The 27258-nt window shown below is 32.7% G+C and overlaps 1 protein-coding gene across 7 annotated transcripts in view; it reads left to right on the forward strand.

The window, feature by feature from the left end:
- Positions 1-328: 328 nt before the first annotated feature.
- LOC111708145 (uncharacterized) overlaps positions 329-27258 on the forward strand; it is a 41699-nt gene continuing 14769 nt past the window's right edge. For 5 of the 7 annotated variants that reach the window (XR_002766596.1, XM_023481423.1, XM_023481424.1 and 2 more), the window contains exons 1-17: positions 329-379; positions 844-888; positions 2947-3334; positions 4197-4259; positions 7397-7459; positions 8639-8707; positions 9422-9487; positions 11358-11420; positions 12192-12254; positions 15591-15668; positions 16247-16318; positions 18224-18286; positions 19555-19617; positions 20444-20506; positions 21258-21320; positions 21962-22033; positions 23747-23788. Coding sequence is in view for 6 of the 7 variants with exons in the window: in XM_023481423.1 (XP_023337191.1) it covers positions 339-379; positions 844-888; positions 2947-3334; positions 4197-4259; positions 7397-7459; positions 8639-8707; positions 9422-9487; positions 11358-11420; positions 12192-12254; positions 15591-15668; positions 16247-16318; positions 18224-18286; positions 19555-19617; positions 20444-20506; positions 21258-21320; positions 21962-22033; positions 23747-23788 (1377 nt within the window). In the remaining variant the exon portion in view is untranslated. Of the gene's footprint in view, positions 380-429; positions 490-843; positions 889-2946; positions 3335-4196; positions 4260-7396; positions 7460-8638; positions 8708-9421; positions 9488-11357; positions 11421-12191; positions 12255-15590; positions 15669-16246; positions 16319-18223; positions 18287-19554; positions 19618-20443; positions 20507-21257; positions 21321-21961; positions 22034-23746; positions 23789-27258 lie in introns of those variants that run through there. The other 2 variants (XM_023481425.1, XM_023481426.1) reach the window with 2 other exon arrangements.

The following is a 27258-nucleotide window of genomic DNA, read 5'->3' on the forward strand; positions in this document are numbered from 1 at the left end:
TTATCTAGGACACAGACCCTGCTTATTTTTGTTTGTTAATGATTTCAAAATAAATGGTTGCGATTATTGCAGAATCTTCTATTGAAAACTTGCTGTTCTTAAACGAAACTTTGTCCAGTCCTACTGCACAAATATCCATAGAACTATGAAAGTTATTTCGATGTTGTTTTTACTCCCCAAGTCACTTAAACGTTTTTAAAGCCCTAGACATATTGTTTTTTATTTCAAGCTTATATGTAAAAACCAGAAATTGGCAAAATACTGCTCTTTTTTACGTTTGAGGGTGCTCATCTTGGTTTGCATTGTCACTTTTAAATGTTTATTCTAGAGTTTGTAAAATGTTCTCTCTGAACAAGTTGTATGATCTGAAGAGAGGAAGGTAGAAATAAGAAACTCTGATGCAAGTATTGTTATTAAAACAATGGTATTCGGGTAGTTAGTTCTGGGACTTTTACATACACTTTGCTTTTCCTACAAAATGCACTGGAAGTAGGTTGGAAATTGTAAAAATGGTTTAAACCTAAGATAATATTTTTATTCTTATCAAATATACATCTTACAAAGATGAGAAATCAACCTTATTTATCTGCTAATTGAATTAAAACCATACTCATTGCAATATATTAAATCTTGAGGCGTTCAGATTAATACACTAATTTTAAGAGATGTATGGTTTAGCCCTAAAATATATTTTTGTGACAAGTTTTTCTAGTTTTACTTTTATGTTGTTTATATACATGTGAGAACTTAAGCACATAAATAGGGTAGCTGAAACAATTTTCATGAATGCAATTTGAAGCTTGCCCAGTTTTCAAATAAATAAACCAAACAAATTTAATTTAGATTTGCATTGCTGATAATTTACCAAATTCCCATCATTTGTACACAGTAAGTAATTTCTTTAACCTGATTTCAAAATGAACCATTCATGAAAGTAAAATAAAGAAAAGAGAAAGAACGTTTGTTTTAAAGAATTTTTTACATTTGGATGAAATATTTTATTTTTAGCATTTGTTGTTTTTGTTTATTCCCTCAATTTGTCTAACAGTTAATAAACAGTTTTAATAAAGTTTGAATGTAACAAGCCCTTGCTCACGCACCCTTGACCCTCTAGTAAAAGTAAATTCAACGTAAAGTCTGTCCGCGTCAACCTTGTTGCACCGGCTAGTCTTATTGAGTGTATGCTTTGTTAACCCAATGTACAGGCGATACAGTACAAACTGGGATTGGAACGGTTGATCCGGCTCGGAAATTCAAATGTACAAGGATCAAGTGGAAAATTTTGATTAAAGTGACTGTACTTTCAAGTGATCTTCCATCCCCAATTCACAATGGTTCCCTTTAAACCTTTTAAAATTATTGAGGAGAAAGAACTCTGTGTGTATATTTCTTAAATGATGTGTACAAATGGGAGTATACGCTGGCCCACTGTTCAACACAGATGCCATCACATCCTGGAAAATCTAGAATATGTCTAATTGGGTTTTCCAAAATTTGAATGTAAATATTTCTATTCTGCCACATCAAGAAAGTAAACATTAATATTCCTCCAATAAAAACGGCTTGCAAACAAAGTTTTCAACGTTTGCAAGTGTTTCACTGTCATATTGCCAGGCTGCATTTGTTGTATGAAACGTGGCAGTGTAGACAATTTGACTGAATGCATATACAGAATATGTTGTACAGGAACTGATCATGCAACATTTTGAGTCACATGGTTTTTGTCCATAAATAAAGAAAAATATGTCATCCTTGATTAGTCAAATGTGTTTTTAACTTTAATAATTTATTTTAATTAAATTAACTTTTATGATATCAGATTTCTATATCTCTTGATTTTCTTTTTTTCTTCTTAATCGTCCATCCTTTGTCCATCCTTCAATCATACTTAAGCTAATTTTAAAAATAAAAGAAATGATGTTTTTGGATATCCTTGCAGTTAGCCAAAATTGCAAGAAAGAACTATTTTTCCAACCCTGTAATTTGGAAATATTCTGAATTCTTGAAGGCAAGAGGGGGTTGAGAGGAGCAAGGTCACTACCCTCTCCCCTTGCATTGCTTTCATATTTTGCTTGAGTCAGCTGTTCTACACATTTTCCAGCATGTTTTATTTCGAGTAGGAATACATAGAGGGGAGGGGAGGATTTAACGTCTGCCATCCGATTGTATTTGTCTTTATACCCTGTGTATTTGTCTTCATTCCCTATTGATGAAAAAAATAGATAGTGTAAATCTCAAATCCCCTGCTAATTTTCCTGTTAAGTTGTCTTCTTCTTTCTTGTTTATCTTGTTTTTTCCAAATAGTTTTTTTCGGGTTGTGGAGCAGGTAGAATAGAGAGTTTTGTAGGAGGAAGGAGGTTTGTAGGAGGAAGGGTATAGGGGATTACTACCTGTTGTCCTTCTTTATTATACTCTTTCCAAGTTAGGTGATTAAGGAAAACCCATAACTGCACCCCTTATGCAAAATGGGGAGTTGTGATCCCAGAAAGCTCTCTTGAGAGGATTCTTCATAGCAGTTCAGGCCTCACATCTGGTTGAGTAAAAAACTGGTATCCTTTTCATGGCTTGTATACCCACGAGGGGTTAAACTACTTCTTTCAGCACACCAAGCTGAAAATAAAGTTTTGTTTTAATCTATGTACAATTCTTGCTTCCCCTGTAGTCAAATGTGTAAAGGGTTGTGAATCAGGGAATTGTGAAAAGTCAATTAGAATTACACTTACAGTCCCTTTAATATTTTACTCTTGAAATTACACTTACAGTCCCTTTAATATTTTACTCTTGAAATTACACTGACAGTCCCTTTAATATTTTACTCTTGAAATTACCGCTTACTTACAGGGCCTTTAAATCATGTTTCATGATTGATAGGTAGAGTCACATCCAATTAAGGACTCCTAAGAGCTTTTCTATAATTCAAATTATAAAACAACTATATTATTTTAGGAAGCCAGTAGTCAATTCAACTGCTATAACCAGCAACTTAACAAAGGCTAATTTAGAAGGATCAAAAAACCCGGAAAATGTACCCAAAGCAACGCATGTGAATGCCACCCTCTTGCTAAGTCCAGGAAATTCAACAAGAGCTAATCCAAGAAATATTACCAACACAAATCTGGGAAATTCAACCAAACCAAATCCAGGAAACTCAACCAAATCAAATCTAGAGCAGGCAACCAACCTGAATGCAACATTATTAAACGAAACAAAGCTGGTGAATGTTTCAAGCCCTAAAACTAGAATGAATGCTGGACCTAGACGAACAAATGTCCTTATTCCACAAATAATTTCAAGAAGTCATGGGGGCCTTCACAATATTTCAAATCATAGAGTGGTATTGTATAAAGCTTATATTTTAGTAGCATTTATGCGGATTCTCGCACAAATTAGATTATTAGAGTTACTTAAATTAGCTTAATTGGCAGCACTGCAAACAACACAGAAGGAGAAGGTCAAAGGAATCGAATTTTTGCCACAAACTCAGATTTTATAATCCCAAAATCTTTGCAACGCAATGTTGTAAACCTTAGATATTTCAAACTATGAATTTTGTTAGATCCAATAATCTTAGTTTGAAATATCAAAGGTTTACATCATCTGGTTGCAAAGATATACGGATTAGAAAGATTGAGTTTGTGGCAAAGACTCAATTCATTTCTTGTTTTGATTTTGTGCAATAAAATAGCAAAACTCGTTTGCATGATGGGGAGTCACAACATTCTTTTCCTTCTTGATGCTCTTTGATAAGTTATGATTAAAAAACACATAAGATTTCAAACTTCCGTGCAATTTACTTTAGTTTAACTTAAAAATGAATGGGGGTAAAGGCTCAATCCGAGTCACATTTTCATATGATCGCTAGTAACTTAACTGGTAATGTTACATCGTCTATACCTACTAAATTTCCCACCTACTGCAATATGGGACCTACGCCAGCTGTTTATTTTTGTTTTATTTGAGGGTCAGGTTAGGTTAAGACAATTCTCGAAATTGAAATGAATATTCTCAAAAGTTACACTCGCACCCTAAGAGTAACTGTTTTGAATACAGTTTTTAAAAGTACTAAATTACGGATTGAGTGGTTATGCAACTTAGAAGTAAGCTAGTTGTGATAGAATTCGAGTTTTATTCGGATTCAGTCTATACCCCATTTTTAGTATTACAAACCACCCCTTCCAGAATGTTTTTTTGTTTAGTGCAATTCTCTTTCTGATGTATTTGACAATTGTATGGCTCAAGTAATCTTAGCAATACGACAGGTATAGATAATGCTATCCCTATTAATATGACAGGTATGTAGTTAATGCCGTACTCTTAAAACTGCATTAGTCCAGGTACAATCCGTCGGCCAACAAAGTCAACCAGAACACAACCCACCTGGCTCTAAATTCCATACAGGGACACAAGCGTAGCTTTCTATTGGCCGTTATTAGTCTGTTATCATTCCCACTGATATGGTCTATGTATGCACTCTTTCTGTCCTGTTCCAGTACCATCATCTCTGACCGTTGTTTCCTCATAATTAATCCAGCTACTGGATCTCTTTTACGCCAATATTTTATTAACATCATGTTCATATAGAGCTGGGAGAGTATTGGGTTTAAGCCCTTTTCCACAACTGCAAGCCATGCTCTTAATCCCTCTTTATCAGCTGGTTGTTTTCTCTAAACTCAATTCTCTGGAACAGGATTAGGTTCTTACTGTCCTTGACTAACTCTGCATTTGTTCGAAACATAGTTATGGAGTTTTCATACAAATAGTTTTGCACATCACCCCTTGTTATCAATAGTCTTTTTCAATTTTTATAAAAATTTCCTTTCTCTCTTCTGAACGCCTCCTTGGTTCTGCGATTTATCTCTCATCTCTTCTCTTCTCTTGTTTTCTGCGTATCTTTTGATCTTGATTTCTTTTTTCTGAAATTGTTTCAGCTAATATTTTTTGTTCTATCTATATATCTAACATGTTTATCTTCATGTAACATTTAAAGTATGTCATCAGCACTGATATATTTTCTGATTCATCTTCTAACGTTTTTTTTGTAATGTTCAGGATATGACGTCAGATCTGAGACTTTTCCCTCTTTCAATTTTTTGTCTTGGTTTAACATCTCCTTTGTATCTATCTTGAAGTTTTCATGATTAAATTTCTTCTTACTTATATCTATGTGATAATCTGATTCTCATACATAACTCATCGTTTCAGTGTACCTTTCTTTAGATTGAACATGTAAGATTTCCAGATCATGTCAGAATTTTCAAGCATTGCCAGGCAGAGAAAATGTTTTAATCCTAATAGTACCAAAGGTGTAGATTACACCTTTGGTAACTAACACTAATCCTAGTAATACCACAGATATATGTAGACTAAACTAATCTTAATAATACCACAGGTATAGATTAAACTAATCCTAATAATACTGCAGGTATAGATTAAACTAATCCTAATAATGTAACAATGGGTGATTTTGTTGATCTTTTACGATCAGCGATTCAAGGATCTTTTTAGATCGCTCAGACCATAGCTCCCCCCCCCTTTATACCGTTCGGTTGGACTTTTGAATCCTATTTTGAATTCTAACGGATTTATTTGAGTTTGCATGTGAATTCTATAAATAACCCAAGCCAAGCTGAAAGTTCCGTTATTCCAGAAGCACGGGGGCTGGGGGGCTAGCCGGCCAACTCCCGGGGAACTAGGGTTAAATGAGAGCCCAGGGTGGAGCGAAATGAAGGGAAAAGAATCAGTTGGTCGTCAGCTCCCTTAAACTGAGGTTCCCTTGAAGATTCCCCATCACTCTGAAACTGCTTCAATTCATAATATTCTATTAGTATAGTATCAATCGTTTTTTTTTTGTATCTTTGTAAATAATAAATTGTAAGAAAAACCGACTCGACGAATATTATATTTACAAGTGTTTGCATCTATTTATTTTCTTTCATATACAATAATAATACTTCAGGTAAAGATTAAACTAATCCTAATAATACTCAGGTAAAGATTAAACTAATCCTAATAATACTGCAGGTATAGATTTAACTAATCCTAATATTACCAAAGAAATAGATTAAACTAATCCTAATAATACTGCAGGTAAAGCTTAAACTAATCCTAATATTACCACAGGTATAGATTTAACTAATCATAATAATACTCCAGGTAAAGATTAAAGTAATCCTAATAATTCTGCAGGTACAGATTTAACTAATCCTAATAATACTCCAGGTAAAGATTAAAGTAATTCTAATAATTCTGCAGGTACAGATTAAACTAAACCTAATATTACCACAAGTTTAGATTAAACTAATCCTAATAATACCACAGGTATAGATTAAACTAATCCTAATAATACCAGAGGTATAGATTAAACTAATCCTAATAATACCACAGGTAAAGATTAAACTAATCCTAATAATACCACAAACACAAAATATAAAATAATAATTTGTTGAAATAGACTTTTCATATTGAAATATCAACTGAATATACATTGATTGTGGATTTATAAGTAGATACTAAGTCAGCACTCAAATAAATTTTCAGGAATGCATTAATTAAACTTATAATATTGATTCAACAAAAGTAGCTTTGTATTCTTGTTGTCTGTAGTAGACTTTGACATCCACCATTAGCAAAGGGTGTGAACCCATCCTTGTTGTCTGTAGTAGACTTTGACATCCACCATTAGCAAAGGGTGTGAACCCATTCTTGTTGACAGTATAAAGGTTATTTAAGGGTTGTGGCCCTAGTCCTGAATATATTTTGCAAGAATTTTGCATGATTTCTCTCAGAAAGAGAGGAGGTGTTAACACCTCAACTGCTTTCTACTAATATACCACAAGTATAGATTAAACTAATAATAACAAAGATATAGATTAAACTAATTCTAATAATACCACAGCTAAAGATTAAACTGATAATACCACATAAATAGTTTAAACTAATAGTACCGCAAGGTTAGATTTAATTAATCTTGTATATAAAGTGGTAGGCGATTATAGCAATTTAATTTTTATTTAAGTTTTAATTGTTAGCAAGTTTTTAAGAATTAAAGGTTTACAAGTAAATAAAGAAAATATTTGTTAATTGACAGCTTCTCTTTGTTTCCATGTTTTTGTGTATCCATACTGTTTAAAAACTTTAGGTGAATTATTTTTGAAATCGAAAGTCGTCTTTATTTTATAAAATCGCCTACCACCATTGTAAAACTCTACGCTCATAAATATATGTTATATATGTTATATATGTTATATCGAGGAAATCTATGGGTATCCTGGGGTAAATAAAGTCTAGTAAATACAATTTTTTTTCAAGTTTTCTTTCAATTGTTTTCTTCATATTTTTAAACATTTTTTTTTAATTCCACGGGCAACGCCGGGCACTTCAGCTGTTTTATTTCTAGTGTTCAGATGTGAATGATTTTGCTGAGGGCAACTGTTCTGCTCACATTATTCTACCAGGAAAGGTTAGGACAAACAAATTAATTTGCTATTTTCAAAAAAAGAGATTTCATCTATGTATTAAAACAAGACATTCATATGATTAAAAGATGTTGCCTATAGCCAGACAAACAGCTGGACCAATTAGGTTGAATTTTATTGTGGACACTCATGGGTAGACCGGGGGTGTCTTAGTCAGAGGCTAAAAAATATTCGAACTTTTTTCCAAACATTTTCACGTGCAACGTCTGGCTCTTCAGCTAGTTTATAATATTAATATAAAAAATTGACTGATGCATATTTAATCAAATTGTTATTATTTCTTTAAAAAATCTTAACAAAAGATTTTTTAATATTAAATAAATTGATTGGGTCCATTTTTCTACTCTTAGGATTATCTTAAATTTATTAACATTAATTTAATGTTTTTAACATCAAAAGTTGGTGTAATTTAACCTAATTAATCAGTTTGATTGTTGAAAAGCTAATCATCATATTGATAACAAAAAATCACAAAAAAGTTTTGTTAAACCATATATTTGTTTACTTTGACTTGGAATACTAATTAATAAAGACTTTTTATAACATACGCTTTAAATTGGTCTAACAAAATGCCATCTTTTAAAGATAAAAAAATTTGTTAGACATCTGTGAAAATTATGTATATAAGACTTGTTAAGACGTTTGCACAAATTTGAACTTCCATACAGAATTCAATATTTGTTTTGGATTTTTGTTACCTCTTATAAAATTGGGTTTCTTTGGGTTATGGGGTTCTAGAGGGCCTAAAAGTTTACTTTGTAGAATTTAGGAAAACATAATTTATGAAAACATTAAAATTGTTGATAAAAATAATTACGTTTTGCTTAAAAGGAGATTATCCCAGCTATCCGATGAATAATTAAAACAAGCATCGGAGTTGGAATAAAAAACATAATTTTTAAAATTTGTTAACTGTATTTTAAACGTAAATTGCATGCATTTAAAACCAAGTCTGCCAAGGACATATTAGGGTAAAGGAACTGAGTTTTTCGTTGCAACCTGATGTTGTAACTTGTAACCCTGAGTTATTTCAAACTATAAATTAAGTTTTATTTAATATATTAAAGGTTTACACCATCAGGTTGCCAAGATATTGGGACTAGAAAATTTGAGCTTATGAGAAAATATTTCCGAAGATCTAAACTGAATAAATATGTTGAAAGACGAGGCCATGGCAAAAGAAGGTGCCGCACAAACGGAAAAAGAAGATCTTACATCATCGAAAACGAAAAGTACAAACATAACATATACAGAGTTACCTGCAAAAGATGAGACTTCAGAGACGACTGTACGAGATTTATATTGTCTGTTTCCTTATATTCACGACTGTAAACTTAATTCGTAATTCAACTTAATAAAGCCATCCATGGAAGACTATATTCAAGGAATATTATGTGAGGTTAAGATCGTCTTTACAGTCTCATCCTTTTGTGGCTTTTTCTCTATGCATTTCCTCATCGTTATAAAAATGGAAAGTTCAACAAAATATGCTCTGTTGGACAAAATCATTACTTTCTTTCAAACTCGATCAATCAAATCATCGAATACTCTCAGATTGTTTTTATATTTTATAAAAAAAGTAGAAACGAAAACAACTGTTTAACTAGACAGTGATAGCCTGAGTCCATAACTACTTTCTTTATAGTCACATGACCGCAGGGAAGGTTTATAGCCCGTCTAGGATAAAATTTTGACCAAAAAAATGTCGACATTTACCTATTTTGAAAATTCACAAATCTAAACTAAGAAGCATTAAAAATAATTAATTTCAAAGCGCAACAAGTAAGAGCTAAACTTATTAATAGGAAGGGTGATGTAAAGTGTCCTAAAATCCTGATATTATATATATCATGATTTGCTTTAGATTCTAATATGGCAAGTTTACCTATAGTTCACGTAGTTTTAACAGTGTTTAAGTGTTCAACTAACTCACGCAATTTGTACAGTGTAAAAGTGTTGATGAAGTACTTCGTGGAGAGTGTCCAACAGAGCTAATACCAAACTTAAAGGAGGTAAATCAAATGAAGATTATTTACTAAATCCCAAATTCTATATTTATATTTTTTCCCTGAAAACTTACAGTAAAAACCTATAAATAAGCCATACATCGAAAGAATTCATCAAATGTCGTATTATTCACTTTCTTGATAATTGTTGCAGTTATTTAGTTTTTAATGAAATGATTATATGGAGCTCTTTAAAACTGTTCCTGCATATTCATGGCTATTTATTTATTTTCGCAAATCATGAAATTTACGTAAAATTTTACGTATTGCTCATTTAGGGTTTAACTGCATTTAAACCATGGAGTTGGAAAACAAATTAAATTTTATCTTCAGTCAAATGACCAAAATAAGTATTTTTAATAATTGATTTACTGACTCCATAAAAAGAAGATTTTTATATTGAATTTTGAAACTAATATTCCATTGTTAGTTTTGATTAATTTTTCAAGGGAATTGATATTTAGTGATAGATCTTTAAAGGGACTGTAAGAGTAATTTCAAGGAGTATTCACGATTAACAACGGTACCCTTTAAACCTTTGACTGAACAAGAATGTCAAACATCAATCTACTTAAACCCTTTTATTTGTTTTTGGCACACTGTTATATTTAAAAAATATATCAATTGTTTACTTTATAGAAGTAGCAGAAAATAAAGATTTACTTTCGAAAGTTAAAAGTTTCTAAGTTCTAACGCAAAAATACAATATTTTCAAGGGGCGCTATAGTAGCGGGTCAGCTGTGTTAAGTTCACACTGTATACAGCGTACACTGGGTATCAGAACGATTAAACAGCTACTTAACAGATTTACACATATCTCTCTACTCGCCTACAGTTAAAGGTTTACGGGGTACCTTGTAAATTGGGCATTGCCCATAATGGCATGGAGGTTCACGTGAAATTATGCTTACAGGCCCTTTGAAGTTTAAAGGCTTAATTTATTTTTGATTATATATATATATATATATATATATATATATATATATATATAAAAAATATAATAAATACAGGAATTATACTAGATATATATATTATAGGGTGAAAGATTTTTCACAAAATTGAGAGGAATCAATTTCTAATAATAAATACTAATGTATTTTTTAATTCTAAGAAACATTTACAAAGGGCATTTTTCGCTAAAATCAAAATTGACCATCGCAAATGGCCTTTTGTGATAAAAAACGCTAATTATAAGAATATTTTTTAAGCCCTATTCAACGGAAAAAAACCGTTTTACAAAATAATGAAAAATAGCCAAGGTGGAGCTGAAAAACTAGGGAAAACAGCTAATTTTTTTATTTCCCAATTTTTTCCACTTAAATGCTTCTAGATCGGATGTTTTTAATATTTTTACAAACCGTTTGCGGCGTTAGGCTTTGCAAGACGGATCTTTTGATACCCATATTGACATATTTTGATAAAAATAAAAAATCCCTTGTAATCGTGTTTTTGGCGACAAATAGCTATTTGAGATTGCCTGTTTTGATTTTATCGAAAATGCTTTTAGTAAATGCGTCTAAAAATTTAAAAAAGCACAGTAGTATTAACTACTTGATTTGGTCAGGTTATGAAATTATTGCACCGGTGTAAAAGATAAATACAGGGTGTCCCACGAAACATGACAGTTGGTGAATAGTTTTGAATGCCTTCTTTCACATACTGTATTAGATATTAAAGACTTTTTGCAATTTATTTCTTTAAAAAAATGTTTAACTCATATATATATTTGACTGTGTAATCAATTTTAATATGGTATAACTGTCATATAAAAAATGTTATTAGTCTCTTTAGTATCAAACAACTTATCAAATTATGGAAGAAGTAATTTTAAACTATGATCACCCTGTAGGACTGTAAAAGTATATAATTAATTTAGTGCAATAGTGTTAAAGATTTTGCAAAAGAAAATTGTAGAGCTGAGCTAATTCTAGATCATAAGGTAATAATGTAAATAAAAGTACAAAAAACTTATCATCAAATTCTTCTTTTAAATTTTTTTCCGTGATATTTCAGAATAAAAATCACATAATGATTATTTTAAAGGAAAAATGAAAGGGGCTATAGGATGAAACCTGAGAATCTCGAGCGTTAAACGATTTTAAAAAAATCTAAATTTTTATTTTCCATTTTTAATAGATATAATTGATAATATTATTTCATTTAGCCCATATAGTCCATATCACGTCACCAGAACGTCAGCCAATATCAGTGCAGTATACTGGTCACGTGGTTTCCGCCTGGCTGAAGTTCTGGTGACGTAATACGGACTATTTGGACTATATGTAATAATATTATTAATTATATCTATTAAAAAGCAAAATAAAAGTAAAAAAATTAAAATATGGAACAAACCTCAGATTCTCAGGCTCCTGTGGGATATAATCGTTTTCAGATTGGTTGCGTATTAGCTGAATTTGATCTGTTTAAACCTACTACTTTTATACAAAATTATATATATATGAATTTTCGTATAATTTTGACACAGTTTTTGTGACAGGAACATCAGATATAGATGTCTTATATGTATCCTTCACCGCCTGAGATTCTCAGGTTTCATCCTATACCCCCTTTCATTTTTCCTTTACAATCCCTTTAAGTGAAATGGGTCTGTCTGCACACAATTGCTGTGTCTCATATTAGAGTATTAAAGTCGTCTTCCTATTCCCGAGTGTACTGGTTCTCACTGAATATGATTATAAATTTGATTTAGTGCCAAAGTGTTAATGAATTGATGAAAGAAGAATGCGGAGCACAGATTCTACCTTCGTCAGAGGTAAAATTTAAATCACTTCTTCGACACTAAAATTAAACGAAAGTGATTTATAGTTTCGAATTGTACATGTCTGTGGATACAAAAAAGTTTAAAGATTAATGCAACTTTTCATAACAGCTTGGATTTATTTTCCTTGTTTCTAATACATTTGGCTCGGGAAAATTTTATTTATGAATAAAAATCCGAGCGAGCTGGAACTTTTTTTTAATCAGTTAGTAAATGATTAGATACATTAGTGGAACTAAGAAGCTCTTTGCATATAGATATTTAATGCATAAACCTTTTATAACTAATATTCGTTAATTGCTTTAACTGATATGGGAAAAGGGTCTGGGTGTTTGTTTTTTTGTTTACGAGAATTGCACTTCTATATTTTGATGTTTCTGGATGGCGTCGTATATTGCATGAAATAGCCAACCTTTGAATTTTGGTGGATTTTTTTAGTTTTGGCAAACTGTTAACACCGTTAATACTACACGCAACCTTTTACAGCTTGCGCCATTAAAGATTTGACAAACCGTTAAAAATTAAAAAAACCGTTAACGGCTGGCCGGAGGGAGGGAAAGCAACCTTCCCCACACAGCTCCCGAAAATCAGTGCACGTCCCCAAACAGTCTTCCATTAAAAATCTTTAATTTCTACTTAAAACGGGACTAATTCGATTATTTGAGCGCGGTAATCCATCTATAGTAACCTTAACATTTGCATAAAATTTATTTGTCAATCAAAGATAAGAGAGAAAATAGCTATTATTTATAAATTTATTTTCTCAACAAATCTTGGAATGGCTGCCGCCTTTTTATGATTAGTTTTTACTAATAAGAAGAAAAAAAATATATTCTTCATAAAATGTTGATTCTAAAAAACACTGCCCTTATTAAATTTTCTTTCCAGTTATTGATTTATTAAAGAAAACAAAACTCTGTTATAACCTAATGATTTTAAATTGTCGCTTTTTTTTTTATAAACGCTACCGTATACATATAGATCGAAAGATTATCACATTTTTTTCAACAAGAGCGTTGCTCAAATTGCCTTTTATTATAATTTCATGCATTATTTTGCAGGTAAAATTAATTAATATAAAAACTTTGGTTTTTCGTCTGCAAACAGGTAGAAGGTGCAAGGTAACCATGATCAGTGCCGCGGCAGAAGAACGTACCTATAACCGCAGACGCAAATTCATACAACTGAGAGTGGAAGGATGAACTGAACCGGGATATGAAACTTTTTCCAGTCCAAACTTTTATTGTGAAAAAGAAATAAAAATATTCTGATGTTAAGGATACAATAGATGGACTACCGTGCTTAAATAATCGAATTAGTCCCGTTTTAAGTAGAAATTGACGAATACAAACATAAAATCATTCCCGGAAGACTGTTTGTGGGAGGTTTGGAAGTCCTATAGGGACGCGCACTGCCTAAAATAGATAAAACGTGGTTCGGAAGCTGTGCAGGGGAGGTTGCCTTCCCTTCCTCTTTGGGGCCGTTGACATTTGTTGAAATATCTTCTGTAACGCCATTAATAAAATTGAGAAAAAAAAATTGGAAATAAAAACTTTGGTAAAAAAGGTCCCAATTTTATGAAGTCCATGGACAAAATGTCAGTGGAAATAAAGGCCTGTGTTATAGATTCCTGGGTCTTTTTTCTAAAATAATATGGGGGCTGCCAAAAAAGTCTCAGGAAATAAGATCGCAGAAATTAAATTCATGAAATAAACCAAGAAAAAAAGTCTTGGGAAAATAAGGTCAAGTCTGAAACGCTTACATAAAAATTACTTTTGTCCTATGCAGCTGCATATTGAATATAGCCAGGGGTGTTTTATATAACAAGCCTCTTTTTTCCATAATTGTAAACATTAGGGTTTCCAACTTAATAGATTATTCACTTACGCAAAATTACGTGCAGTTACGCGAAATAATTTTCATTTCGTGTAATTTCGCAGGATTTCGCGTAATTGGCGAAAGTTCAATTTCGCGAAATTTTTTAATAATTATGCGTAATTAGCTAAATTTCGATTTCGCAAATTACGCAATAATTTCGCGTAATTTCTACAAAAGTAATTTCGCGAAATGTTGCAATAATTACGCCTAATTAGCGAAACCTCCATACAAACCAGCCTACAGGAGAACATTTTAACCTTCCTGGACATGAACTCCACCATCTAAAAGTTAGCGTTCTAGAGAAGGTTTGGGACCTTGTGAGAAATTTACTTAAAGTACGAGAATCTAAATACATCAGAGGTTTTATGACTGATCTCACAGGAATAACCAGAAAAAAATAGTTTTTATTTAAATGCAAAACTGTAATTAAGTATTTTTAAGAGAAAAAAGAGTATTTTTTATTTCCGATTCTATAAACCGGTTTTAATACCCCTCTTTAGACAAGCCGCCCCCCCCCTCCCTAAATGTTTTTTAATTATATCGACCCCCAGGCCCCACCACCACTTTAAGCAGTTTACATAAAAACTAGTTTGTGTTTAATCTTCATTCGACAGAAACAATCTCAATATTTTAAAAAAGTAAATATCTGCAAACTATATTTTTTCCATCTCATCATCCGAATTCGTTTCCCTTTTGTACATTTGACAGCCCATATAATTCTTTTTAAATAATCTTTTTTGTTTGTTTATTTTCTTGTGGTTTTTAACATCGATTTTAAAGGTTATTGTAACGTTAGAACTGACAAGGGTCAACCTAGACCGAAATATATTTTCAACAAAATGTGGAACTAAAATCTACTTTGTTTCTCTACAGAGGTTTGATCCATCACCATAAACGAATTTTAATTCAATATGAAAGTATTTAATTTATCCAATCAGATTGGACATGGTTGTATCGCACATATCCTTAGACATATTTTCCCGCTATATTCATTTCTAAGAATTTATATGTACTTTACTAATTACAGAATGGTTTCGTATTACGTAATTTCGCGTAATTACGCCCTAATTACGGGAAACTAGGCTTGTTTTCGTATACATAATTAGCACGTAATTTCGCGTAAGGCTCCTCCGTAAGTGAAAGAAAGTGTTACGCGTAATTACGCGTAGTTACGCGTAACGTAATTACGACTGGAAACACATCTTTTGTTCCCATGCATTCCACTAAAAGAGGAGCTTTCCGGGGACTTTTTTGAGTAAGATCATACTGGAACCAGAAACTAATCCAAAAAATAAAGTCTCAAAATGGTAGGAATATTTTAAATGGACTTTTTATTTCAAGAACTTTTATCAACAGGACTTTTCAGCGCCAAAATGTGGGACTTAATTTTCGAAAAAAAATTTCAAAGAACTTTTTTAACGGTTTCCGTGGCGTAAACCTAGTTGTTTTTAGTGCACAAGTGTTGACCAATTTGCGAATGGAAATTGTTTAGCAGAACTTTTATCTGATGAACCGGAATCACTAGAACAGGTAGCAAATTTAAATGTAAAATCAACACTTATCGTATTACAATTATAAGTGCTTCTCTTCATGGAAAGGTGACAATGCCCGATGCTCAACAGCACCCTTTATAATTTCAATAATTTTTTTTTCTATGTTTAAAAGTGTTTATTCTAATCTTGTAAGTTTTCTTCCGGTAGAAATGTGGAAGTCACTTTTAAATATTGTAACCACAATTGAAAATATTCAGTTTATAAAACTTTAAACATTGATATCTTTTTCATACTTGATCAATCACAGCTTTAAAGGGTACCGTTGTAAATCTGGCATTGCCTAAAAATTCCTAAAATACAAAAGTCAACGCATACAAAACATGTTCAAGTTTCTTCTACATTTTAAACCATGATACTTAATAATAGGAATCAAGTCCTTGCCACAAACTCAAATTTCCTAACCTTTTTGTCTTTGCAACCTAATAGTGTAAACCTTTGACTTTCAATATTAAATTATTTAATCTTCGAAGAAATCATAATTTGAAATAACTAAGGTCTAGAACATTGGGTTGCAAAGATATATATTCTGATGCTACTAATCAGTTGTATTTTTAGTGCCAAAATATTGACGATATGATGACTGGAAATTGTATGGTAGAGATTATACCTATAAAATCAAAACGCCAGGTAAAAATAAATAGATAGCATAGATTAAATATACATAGTTATGCAAGCAGGTAGAAACCTCCTGCCTAAATCACTTTAGTATGCCGAGTCATTAGCGCCTGATCCAATCAGGGTTCAGCCATGTGTTTGTTGTCTATTCTGAATCAATAGAAATAGTATGGCGGTAACGTCTATCTTTCTATCTATCTTATTAATGATTATCCAATCAGAGTTATGAATCCTTAAATCAGCGCTATCAATAAATGGAAATATTTACTTTTACTGAAACTCTATAGTGAAATAGCTCAAATTTGTCCCTCTCTTACAGGGAGAAAGAAGAGACATCTATAGCACATTATTTACTTTCTATATTCTTTTCTCCCCCTGCAGCCATCTGTAGGAAATACGCATTTTGCTCGTACAATTGCTGTACTTCTAGTGTTGCTATAATATCAATACAATAAAGACAACTTTCGATTTTAATTTTGATTTGAAACAAGCTGTTAAACAGCATGGATACACAAAAAGATAGAAGTAAAGAGAAGCTTTTAATTAAAAAAGCTTCTCTTTGACTATTTGTAAACTTGCAATTCGTAAAAAGCTTTTGTTAATATTCAAAACTTAAATTAAAAAGTCGTCTTCATTGCATTGTTAGGTAGGTGCTAAAGTATTTTTTATGTATGAAGAATTCATTATTAACGATAATCACAATTGTTGTTTATAAATAACCAAAAAAATTGAATATTTAAAAAAATATCCAGCAAAGAAATTTTTATCAAAAGAAAAAAATTTGCAGTACAGTTTATAACTTTGTCACTTTTCTGCATTTGCTTTCTTTTTAATGAGTAGAGAGATTTATTAAAGGCTAGCATGATATTTTCTACATCAAGTCCCATTGTGTACAACAGGAGTGTTTTTTCTTTAAAATTGTAAAACTTAACCCCTGATTGGGTTTTACATGCAACAAGTGGCGGTTAGATGGCAGTCAAAAACCTTTTGTAAGAATAACCCATGTCGTGCCGGTACGACTAAAGGCCTACTTATCCCAGCCCGTGAAAGCAGATTAGCAGTCTGCATATATCTAGTCTGTGATTACACATTTGGTGCAGTCATCGCGCATAAAAAAAGTGAAAATAATCAATATTCACAGAGGACAAATTACCATCACTCTTGTATGTCAAGTCCATTAGTGCCTGATCCGATCAGGGTTCAGCCATGTGTTTGGTGTCTATTCTGAACCAATAGCAATTGCATGGCGGTAACATCTATCTTTCTATCTAGCTCATTATCCAATTAGAGATAAATTCTTATATCGGCGCTAACAGTAAATGGAAATATTTACTTCTACTGAAACTATAGTGATGCGTAGAACAGAGATGGTATTTTGAATCAACCAAATACAAGACCTCACAACTTCTACCTGCACCCATATGTATATTGCATATTTAATCTTTGATCAATACTGGGCCTTACATGTTAATGCATTGCTCTATTTACAACAACAAAATATAAAAAAAAATTAAATAAGAGCAGACAAACACACTGTAAAATGCAAAATCTAATAACAATTTCTGAAATGTAAATGGAATATTTAAGTAATATCAATTAAAACAATTTAAACATTTTTTAATTATATCTTTTGATAATTGTGGGTGCCAGGCGCCACTTATACAATGTCAATTCACAACGGTACCATTAACAGCTTTAACTGACTAAGTATGAATAAGAAATTCATGTGAATTAGTTTAAAAACTGATTATTTTAAAGTGTGGTTTATATAAAAATCTGTAAAAATAATGCAGGATATATCAGACAGTTATCTTTTACATTATAATGATCAGATAAAGGTTTCAAGGGCACCGTTGTGAATCGCTTTAGATGGAGATCTCTTAAAATTACGACTACAGTTTCTTTTCAATTGATTAGTGCAACAATACAGCGCAGTTTGCGAATGGAGCCTGCTCTGCCCAACTTATACCTGCTGTAATGGTAATATTTATACATTGTTCTATACTTAGCTTATACCTGCTCCAGCACAAAAGGTAGAACGATCAAAAGGTAGAATTACAAAAGGTAGAACGATCATAAGATAGAACGACAAAAGGTAGAACGATCAAAAGGTAGAACAAACAAAACGTAGAATGTTCAAAAGGTAGAATTACAAAAGGTAGAACGTACAAAAGGTAGAATTTTCCAAATTAAAATTATTTAAAATGTCAAAAAAAAAGTCAAAAAATAATGTTTCTTATTTGTTAGGAATAATTTTTATTTTACAAATGTACATGATTTTCATCCATGCCAATAATTTTGGCAAGCTGTTTCATATAGTCTGGTGCAGGGATATTAATATACATTTCAGTCATGTTTTTAATGCTAGTACGTTTATCTCTCTGTTTTTGTTTGTGAGCGTTCTCAGTGCTGTTTGCACCATCGGCTGAACTCTGTTCCATTCTTAATTTTCTCAAAATTATATTCATATTTCTGGTCGTCAATCAATGTTCTTTTCTTCTTTTGATTCACCCCATAGTTGACCAACCTCTCCATGCTGAATTCAACCGAGAAATGCAGTTTTGTGATATTTTTTTAAAAATTCGCAGATTTTCTTGTAAAAATTAGAACATTTTCTTCCTTCTCAAAAATAAAAAAATTCTACCTTTTGAACGTTCTACCTTTTGTAATTCTACCTTTTGAACGTTCTACCTTTTGTTTATTCTACCTTTTGATCGTTCTACTTTTTTATTGTTCTACCTTTTGTCATTCTACATTTTGTCATTCTACCTTTTGTAATTCTACCTTTTGTAATTCTACCTTTTGTACGTGAGCTTACTTAGCTTATACCTGCTGTAATGGTAATATTTATATTACGTTCTATACTTAGCTTATACCTGCTGTAATGGTAATAATTATATAATGTTCTATACTTAGCTTATACCTGCTGTAATGGTAATATTTATAAAATGTTCTATACTTAGCTTATACCTGCTGTAATGGTAAACAGGCGGATGACACGTACTGATGTTGTCACAACAAGCACTATTAGAGCACTATTTGATGTTTATACAATGCAAATAGTTTTATTACATTAGCTTAAAACTCACTGATTTTAAGTGAAATGTTTTGGGCCCAATTGTTTTTTCTCACGTTTAGTGTTTAAAATCAAAATTTTATTCAAACAGTCGTATTCATACTATACAGTTTACTGGTCATCACTGTATTTTATATTCCAAAAATAATTGACAACATTAATATATATTTAGTGTGAGAATACAGAAGATTTCGCGAGAGGAACCTGTGCGGGACAGCTCTTACTTGGACAAATTGTAATTCATTTTTCTTCTTTCAAAAAGCTCAGAATTCATATCTCACTTAATTATGCAATTCAAGGGATTATAAAAAACCAGCGGTTGAGTATTGAGACTCAGTTTAGACTCTTTGCAGTTTAAAATAAGAAATAAATAATGATATTTTTATGTGGATTTTATGTGTTAATAATCAATGGAAACTCAAATATTTTACTATTTTTGTTTCAACCGCTGGAATTACTCATTTTTGTAAAACTCTTATGCTTTTATTTTACCTACAAGAATCTCAGGTGTAAATCTTATTTCAAAATTGCATTCTAGTCAAACTTGCTTTTATTACACTAGGAATATCTTTTACTCTGATGTTAACCAAAACGATTTCCGATTCTAAGTTCTGAATACATAAATTTCTGCCTTACTCCTGTGCACTATGCATCCTACCTTAAAATAAAAGACAACAAGAATTTCCTTTCTAAACTTTAAAGAAAACCCCTGCAGATAGATTTTCCATAAAGAAATTGAGTCTTTGCCATACACTCAAATTCTCTAATACCTTTGCAACCTGATGGGGTAAACCTTTGATATTTTAAACTTAGATTGTTTGATTGTTTTGAAATATTTATGGTATACGACATTGGGTTGTAAAGATATGGGGATTAGAATATCTGAGTTTGTGGCAAAAACTTAATTTCTTTGTATTGGGGAATTCGGTAAAACCACAGAAAGTACTGGTTTAAAACTTTAACACTTTCAAGGTTGCGTGCTTTTAAGGTAATTATTATCAAAAATATAGATATTTTTAGTTCAAAAGGATTCGACAATTCTAAAGAACTTTATTTTTTAGTGTGAGAGCTTAACGGAAATGTCGCTTGGAAACTGTTCTACCGAGTTATTGTTGGCAAACAAGGTGATCATTTATACATACAATACAGGGTTAACCTTTAATACATACAATACAGGGTTAACCATTTATACATACAATACAGGGTTAACCATTAATACATACAATACAGGGTTAACCATTTATACATACAATACAGGGTTAACCATTGATACATACAATACAGGGTTAACCATTTTATTAATACATACAATGCAGGGTTAACAATTAATACATAAAATACAGGGTTAACCATTATATTAATACATACAATACAGGGTTAAGCATTAATACATACAATACAGGGTTAACCATTAATACATAAAATACAGGGTTAACCATTAATACATACAATACAAGGGTTAACCATTAATACATACAATACAAGGGTTAACCATTAATACATACAATACAAGGGTTAACCATTAATACATACAATACAGGGTTAACCATTAAAGATAAGACTTTAATGTCGACATGAAACTCTCTTATTCCTAAGTTTAAAGGTTGAACTTGGTTCATACGATCTCAAATTAAGTCTTATTCTTGTAAAGGAAATTATTTTGCAAAGAAAGAAAATATTCAGTTTAAAGTTCCATAATAAACCAGAACAAATGGAGAAACTTGTGAAACTCTGAGAAGTCTCCTCCATTGTGACCGTGGGTTGAAACATTCTGATTAGCTTAAGCACGTTTTACTAAGGCCTTCGTATATTTTATTGTTAACTACAGTTTACCCTGGACGACCTGAACACTCCGTTAAACACTTATTTTTTTAGTGTCGCGATATTTCTGAGTTTAGTTTAGGAGAGTGTGCTGCTGAAACAATACCAGGCTATCAGGTGATAAAAAGATTTAAATATTACATGTTATGCAGACCTCGGGATAGGGTTTATCTCCTTGTTATGCAGACCTCGGGATAGGGTTTATCTCCCTGTTATGCAGACCTCGGGATAGGGTTTATCTCCCTGTTATGCAGACCTCGGGATAGGGTTTATCTCCCTGTTATGCAGACCTCGGGATAGGGTTTGTCTCCTTGTTATGCAGACCTCGGGATAGGGTTTATCTCCTTGTTATGCAGACCTGCAAAACATGGAGATAAACCCTATCCCGAGGTCTGCATAACATAGAGATATAACCTATCCACGGGCAACGCCGGGCACTTTAGCTAGTATAAAATATAGAATACGATGTAACTCTTAATTTCAAGACCTACATGTCCGATTAACATCGGTATCTTTAAATCTTTGTCTGATTAAAATGAGGGATACATCTGGCCTTGATTTTCTAAAAAGCAAATAGTGGATTTATTTAGGAGAAAAAAAGGAATTGACATAATTTTTTTTTTTATTGGATTGAAAAAAACGATAGCTTCTTAATTTTTATCAAAATAAGGATAAGGTTGTGAATGTTGAATGAAACTCTTAAATAGAGGACCTTAAAATATGAACACCTCCGTTTAAATTTTTTAAATACCTTTTAGGGAACATGTGATGACTTTACAATGCTCGATGAAAGGGAAAGTTGCACGGCTTCCATCATAGCAGTTGATAAGGTGTTTTTCTATTCAATATTTAAAAGTAGGAAAACGACTGTTACTCTCAACTTCTCAAGTTATATTTCAAATAGTCTAATTAACATTGAATTAAAAAACAGCGATTTTGTGAATAATACCCATTTTACTTAACAAATTAATTTTAAAGCTATTGTTAAAACTTCATGCTATATAACAACTTCAAAGGTTTTGGTCACAAACTCTAATCTTCTAATCCCTTTATCTTTATCTTTATCTTTATCTTTATTTAAAAGGTCTCCTACGTTGGGTTGCAAAGTAATAGAGATTAGAGAATCAAATTTAGTGACAAAAAGTCAGTTTCTTCTTCTATATGTAAATTTGGCTTATCTGTCTGTTTGTCTGTTTGTTTGTATCCAATAAACGTCAAAACGGCTGAACCGATCGGGCCCAAATTTTTTGTGGGACCTCACGTGACCCCAGGGAAGGTTTATGAATGATCAAAATTTTAAAAAATTGTGTTTAAAAGTTTTTTATTTTTGAAAAATTTTGAAAGTGCGCAAAAAAATATTATGAAATCCGCAAACTTTTTTGCTTTTGTTTTATACTGTACAAAGAGAAGATGTTCAAAGATAAAGCCACAATTAAAAGTTGAAATCGAAGATGGGCGCGAAGCGCCCTAAAAGCCTAGTTATATAAAATTGTTTAAATGTCGTAAAGCTGTTATAAATATTGTCCAGTACGTGCAAATTGGATTAGAGCATTTCTATCAAAAAAATGCCAATGGCATAGTTTCACCCTTACTCATAATACTTGATTATATAGTTTTAGACAATTGACGAAAAGAATTCATTTGTTAAAGTATTTTGTTCTCAATTAATTTATTTACTTGTTACCATGTGTATTTGACACTTTTGAATTTTCTGAAAGACGAAATAATAGTTAACGACAAAAAGAAAGCTAATAAAGAAACGATCGTTTTCAGAAAGGTTTGATTTACAAAATAAAAGCAAAGGTGTAATTAGTTAAAAATTCTCGTTTCGTTTACGAAAGCAGTTCGTTAACAATCGTTAACCCTCAACAGGCCGGGGGACGGGGTGGTTGGCGCCCGTCTCTGTAGTTTTTTTTTGTCCTAGCACTCTCATTTTTGACGCTATCACAGTAAAATTTTGTGACTTTCAATGAATAGTAATTTAAAGGATTTTTGTTAAAAAATATTTTTTTTGATTTATAGGAAAGGGCAAAGGGCGGAAAAAAGTCCGGTCTGTGAAAAAAATCCAAAAAGCCCATGAATTTTTTGTGTCTAAAGCTACAGATCTAGAAACTATATTTTTGAAAAGCCCTTGAAAAATTCATGTAGAAACATGTGTCACACTTTGATATTTGTTTAAAACAAAATTTTTAAAAACAAATTTTTGACCCTTTTTAGGCATTTTTTTCCACCCTCCCTAGCACACAAACTATTAAAGTTATCGGTCTATTTTTTTTTCTTTGAGCTGGCCATGAAAAATTGGGCTATTATTTATAAACATGCATTTTAACCCTATACCTATTCTCTAAGGCATTTTTCTAAGGGGGGGGGGCGCCAAACGCCACCCCAAGGCTATTCATAGATTCAGACCCCCAGCCTTCATAGGGTTAACGACCCTACCGTCGCGTCGTTAACTATCGATTTTTTCTTCGTTTTTCAAAACAATGCCTAACCTAACCTACCCTACAATAACATATTATTCCTTCATGCTACATTTTTCTTAGAAATGTGTTTGGGGACAACCATGCGAAAAACCAAATCAAGAGGTTTGAAATTTTTATATTTCTGATAAACATTTGGTATATTCATGAATTCTACATTTATTTTCACTTTTTCAATTCCTTTTGTTTAGTTTTTGTTTAAGTTTGTAATTGTGTTAACCTCCTTTTAGACTCCGCAATAACTTGCTGCCGGTCAGAAATATAAAAAATATAAGAAATGTCATTATTCATAGAAAACTTAACAAAATCAGAGAGGTGACATTTCATTAGATAGGACATTGCAAATATCGGGCTTTTTATAGACAGGATAACTCATAGGTAAAGATAGAATATTTTCTAAGGAGGACATTTAATGGACATCTTAAAGATAGTACAATTCATAGATAGAGAAAAATCGTGAAAAAGTGACTGTTTACTGGATAATACTGAAATATATATTTTGATATAAATATGGTTGATGCCAAGATGATGGCTGATGCAGAGATAGTGGCTGATGGCTGATACACTAGCTGATGCAATGATGATGGCTGATGCTACGTTAATGCTGAAGGCTGATGCCAGGATGATGGTCGATGTCGAGATAATGACTGATGCTGAGATGATAACTGATGTTCAGGAAATGGCTGATGCCCAGATAGTGATTGATGTTGAGAAAATGACTGATGTTGAGATGATAAATGATATTCAGATAATGGAAAAAATTGATTTGGTGTCTGGTCCTAAAATGTTGGCTGATCCTAGAATGATGGGTGATCCTAAGCTGATGTGTGATCGTAAGAAGAATGGAGATCCTAAGAAGAATGGAGATCCCAAGAATAATGGAGATCCTAAGAATGATGTAGATCCTAAGAATGATGGAAGAAGAATGTACGTCCAAAGAATAATGGAGATCCTAAGAATAATGGAGATCCTAAGAATAATGGAGATCCTATGAATAATGGAGATCCTAAGGATAATGGAGATCCTAAGAATAATGGAGATCCTAAGGATAATGGAGATCCTAAGCATAATGGAGATCCTTAGGTGGGTTGTGATCCTGAGGGGAGTTGTGTTCCTGAGATAAGTTGTGTTCCTGAGATAAGTTGTGATCCTGAGTGGAGTTGTGTTCCTGAGATAAGTTGTGTTCCTGAGATAAGTTGTAATCCTGAGAGGAGTTGTATTCCTGAGATTGCTCCTGAGAGAAGTTGTGTTCCTGAGATAAGTTGTGTTCCTGAGATAAGTTGTGTTCCTGAGATAAGATGTGCTCCTGAGAGGAGTTGTGTTCCTGAGATAAGATGTGTCCCTGAGATAAGATGTGCTGCTGAGAGGAGTTGTGTTCCTGAGAAGAGTTGTGATCCTGAGAGGAGTTGTGTTCCTGAGATAAGTTGTGATCCTGAGAGGAGTTGTGTTCCTGAGATAAGTTGTGATCCTGAGAGGAGTTGTGTTCCTTAGATTAGTTTTGCTCCTGAGAGAAGTTGTGTTCCTGAGAGGAGTTGTGCTCCTGAGATGAGTTTTGATCCTAAGTTGATGGGCGATCCTTGTTTAATGAGTGATCCCTGTTTGCTTCCAAACCCTGTTATAGATGAGTTCTGATGATACTGAGGAAATGACAATTCCTTTTAAAATTCGGTGATGGTGATAGACCAAACCTCTGTAGAGTAAAAAAGTAGATGTTAGTTCCACATTTATTGAAAATATTTTTCGGTCTGGGTTGACCCTCGTCAGTTCTTGAGATTATTCCTTTCTTGTATACAGTGGGATGCATTGTTTTCTCGCATATCTAATACTATTGAAGGTTATGGAGTCAAGAGATGGATCCTGGTTTTACTAAACTATGGGACAGAAACCGCAACACTCGTCGTTGCTGGTATAAAACTTTTATAAACAATGACAACCTACTAAACTTGTGTCATGATAAATGGTTGAGATTACCAATCATGTCCGATTAGTTTTTTGTGTTTAATGATGGGAACAAAAGATTCAATAACATGAAGATGGGGAGGGGTTTGAAAGTAGAAAACACGAAGGTCTCCGTATTCATCTCTGTAAAAGATAATGGAGTTGAGCTAATTTTTGGGTTTTATTTTAAACAAAAAGGACGTTTGAATGGTATCTCTCATATAGCCAGTAGACACAAGTTTTATTGTACATAAAGCACAACCGTATCATATTTTAGTACCCTGAAGACTAAGGACTGGGTCAAGAATGAGAAGGATGAGTAAGTGCTTGAGAAGATGTCTGTTCAACCCGATGGTTTTGAAGTTACTCCGATGCCTCTTCGTGTCTGTAGGACTTGGAGTCTGGAGAGATGTTCGGGAAGTGCAGGGGTTCTATTCGTTAATCTCTGGAACCAGGGCTGTACTGGAAAATAGGTGTGTGGATCTGACTTCTCCAGCCGTCCTGGCAAGGACCATAGGAAAAAGATCAAGATGTTTAACCAGGAGAAGCCTGTTGTTCCTCCTGTGGCTGCTCCTTGTCCTTGAACCTCTCTCTAGTACTAGTTCTGTGGTGAGCAGGGAGCACGAGAGATCCTGGAGGAGGACTGCATGACATGACATGATGAGCTGATAGAGGGTCCTGTGGCTGCTCCCTTCCCAGAGGAGCTGAATTTCAGGTTCGAGATTCCTGGAAGCTTTCCTAGTGATGTTAAGCCTGTTAAGGGTGCAGCTCTAATAGTGATTTTAAGCCTGTTGATGGTTTAAGGAGAACTCTTGATGAGTCTTCTGATATTAAGTGATTTTCTCTGGTAAACTTTGAACATTTATTTGTCATGATCTTGAACCCTGTTTATTAAGAGACAGCAACTTTTGAGCTGCTCTAATATGATATTTTAGCTCATACAATCTGATATTGGAGTACTACAAGGAGATAAAGCTGATCTTCGCCGTGCCCTTGGGCGACAGAATCATCATGTTCTCGATTCCCTCGCCCACCAGCTCTTCACACAAAAGATGTGAAACCCCTGGGGTCTGGGGGGGGGGGGGTGACAAGTCTGTAGTGCAGCAACACAACTAGTTTTGATTTGTAAACTTTACCGTAGATCCGTGTCCGCCATTTATTGTCAGTTACACTTGATATTTTAATACAGAAGTATTATTGTTGTGATCTGGTTATGGTACATTAAGATATTAGGCATTACTACATTCTTTTATCTGAGAAATGAGCTTTTATCCTTATATTTGTTTGAATTAAATTTAAATTCAACCATGTTAGAGTTTATTGCATTTTTCGAGCTAGTAAAGATTTTTTATTTACACATACTAATTTTGTATATATTTTCTTCTCTGCAAAATTTATTTTTACAGTTATAAATAAACAAATCTGGCAATCTTTTATAGATTGAACCCGTAGCTGGCACTATTCAGAGCACTGCACAGTTGTCTTTAGGGAGAGAGCTTAAAAGAGATCTGAGATTTAGTCCTGGTTCCAATCAAACTCCATAGTGCAGATCATGACTTGCTTGAAACTTTATGATAATTTGACCCCCCCCCCTGTAGTTTTTTTTACATAACTCCAAAAGTATTGGTCTGAGGCTG

This window comes from Eurytemora carolleeae, unplaced genomic scaffold (genome assembly GCF_000591075.1).
Source record: "Eurytemora carolleeae unplaced genomic scaffold, Eaff_2.0 scaffold723, whole genome shotgun sequence".
NCBI lineage: Eukaryota > Metazoa > Arthropoda > Copepoda > Calanoida > Temoridae > Eurytemora > Eurytemora carolleeae.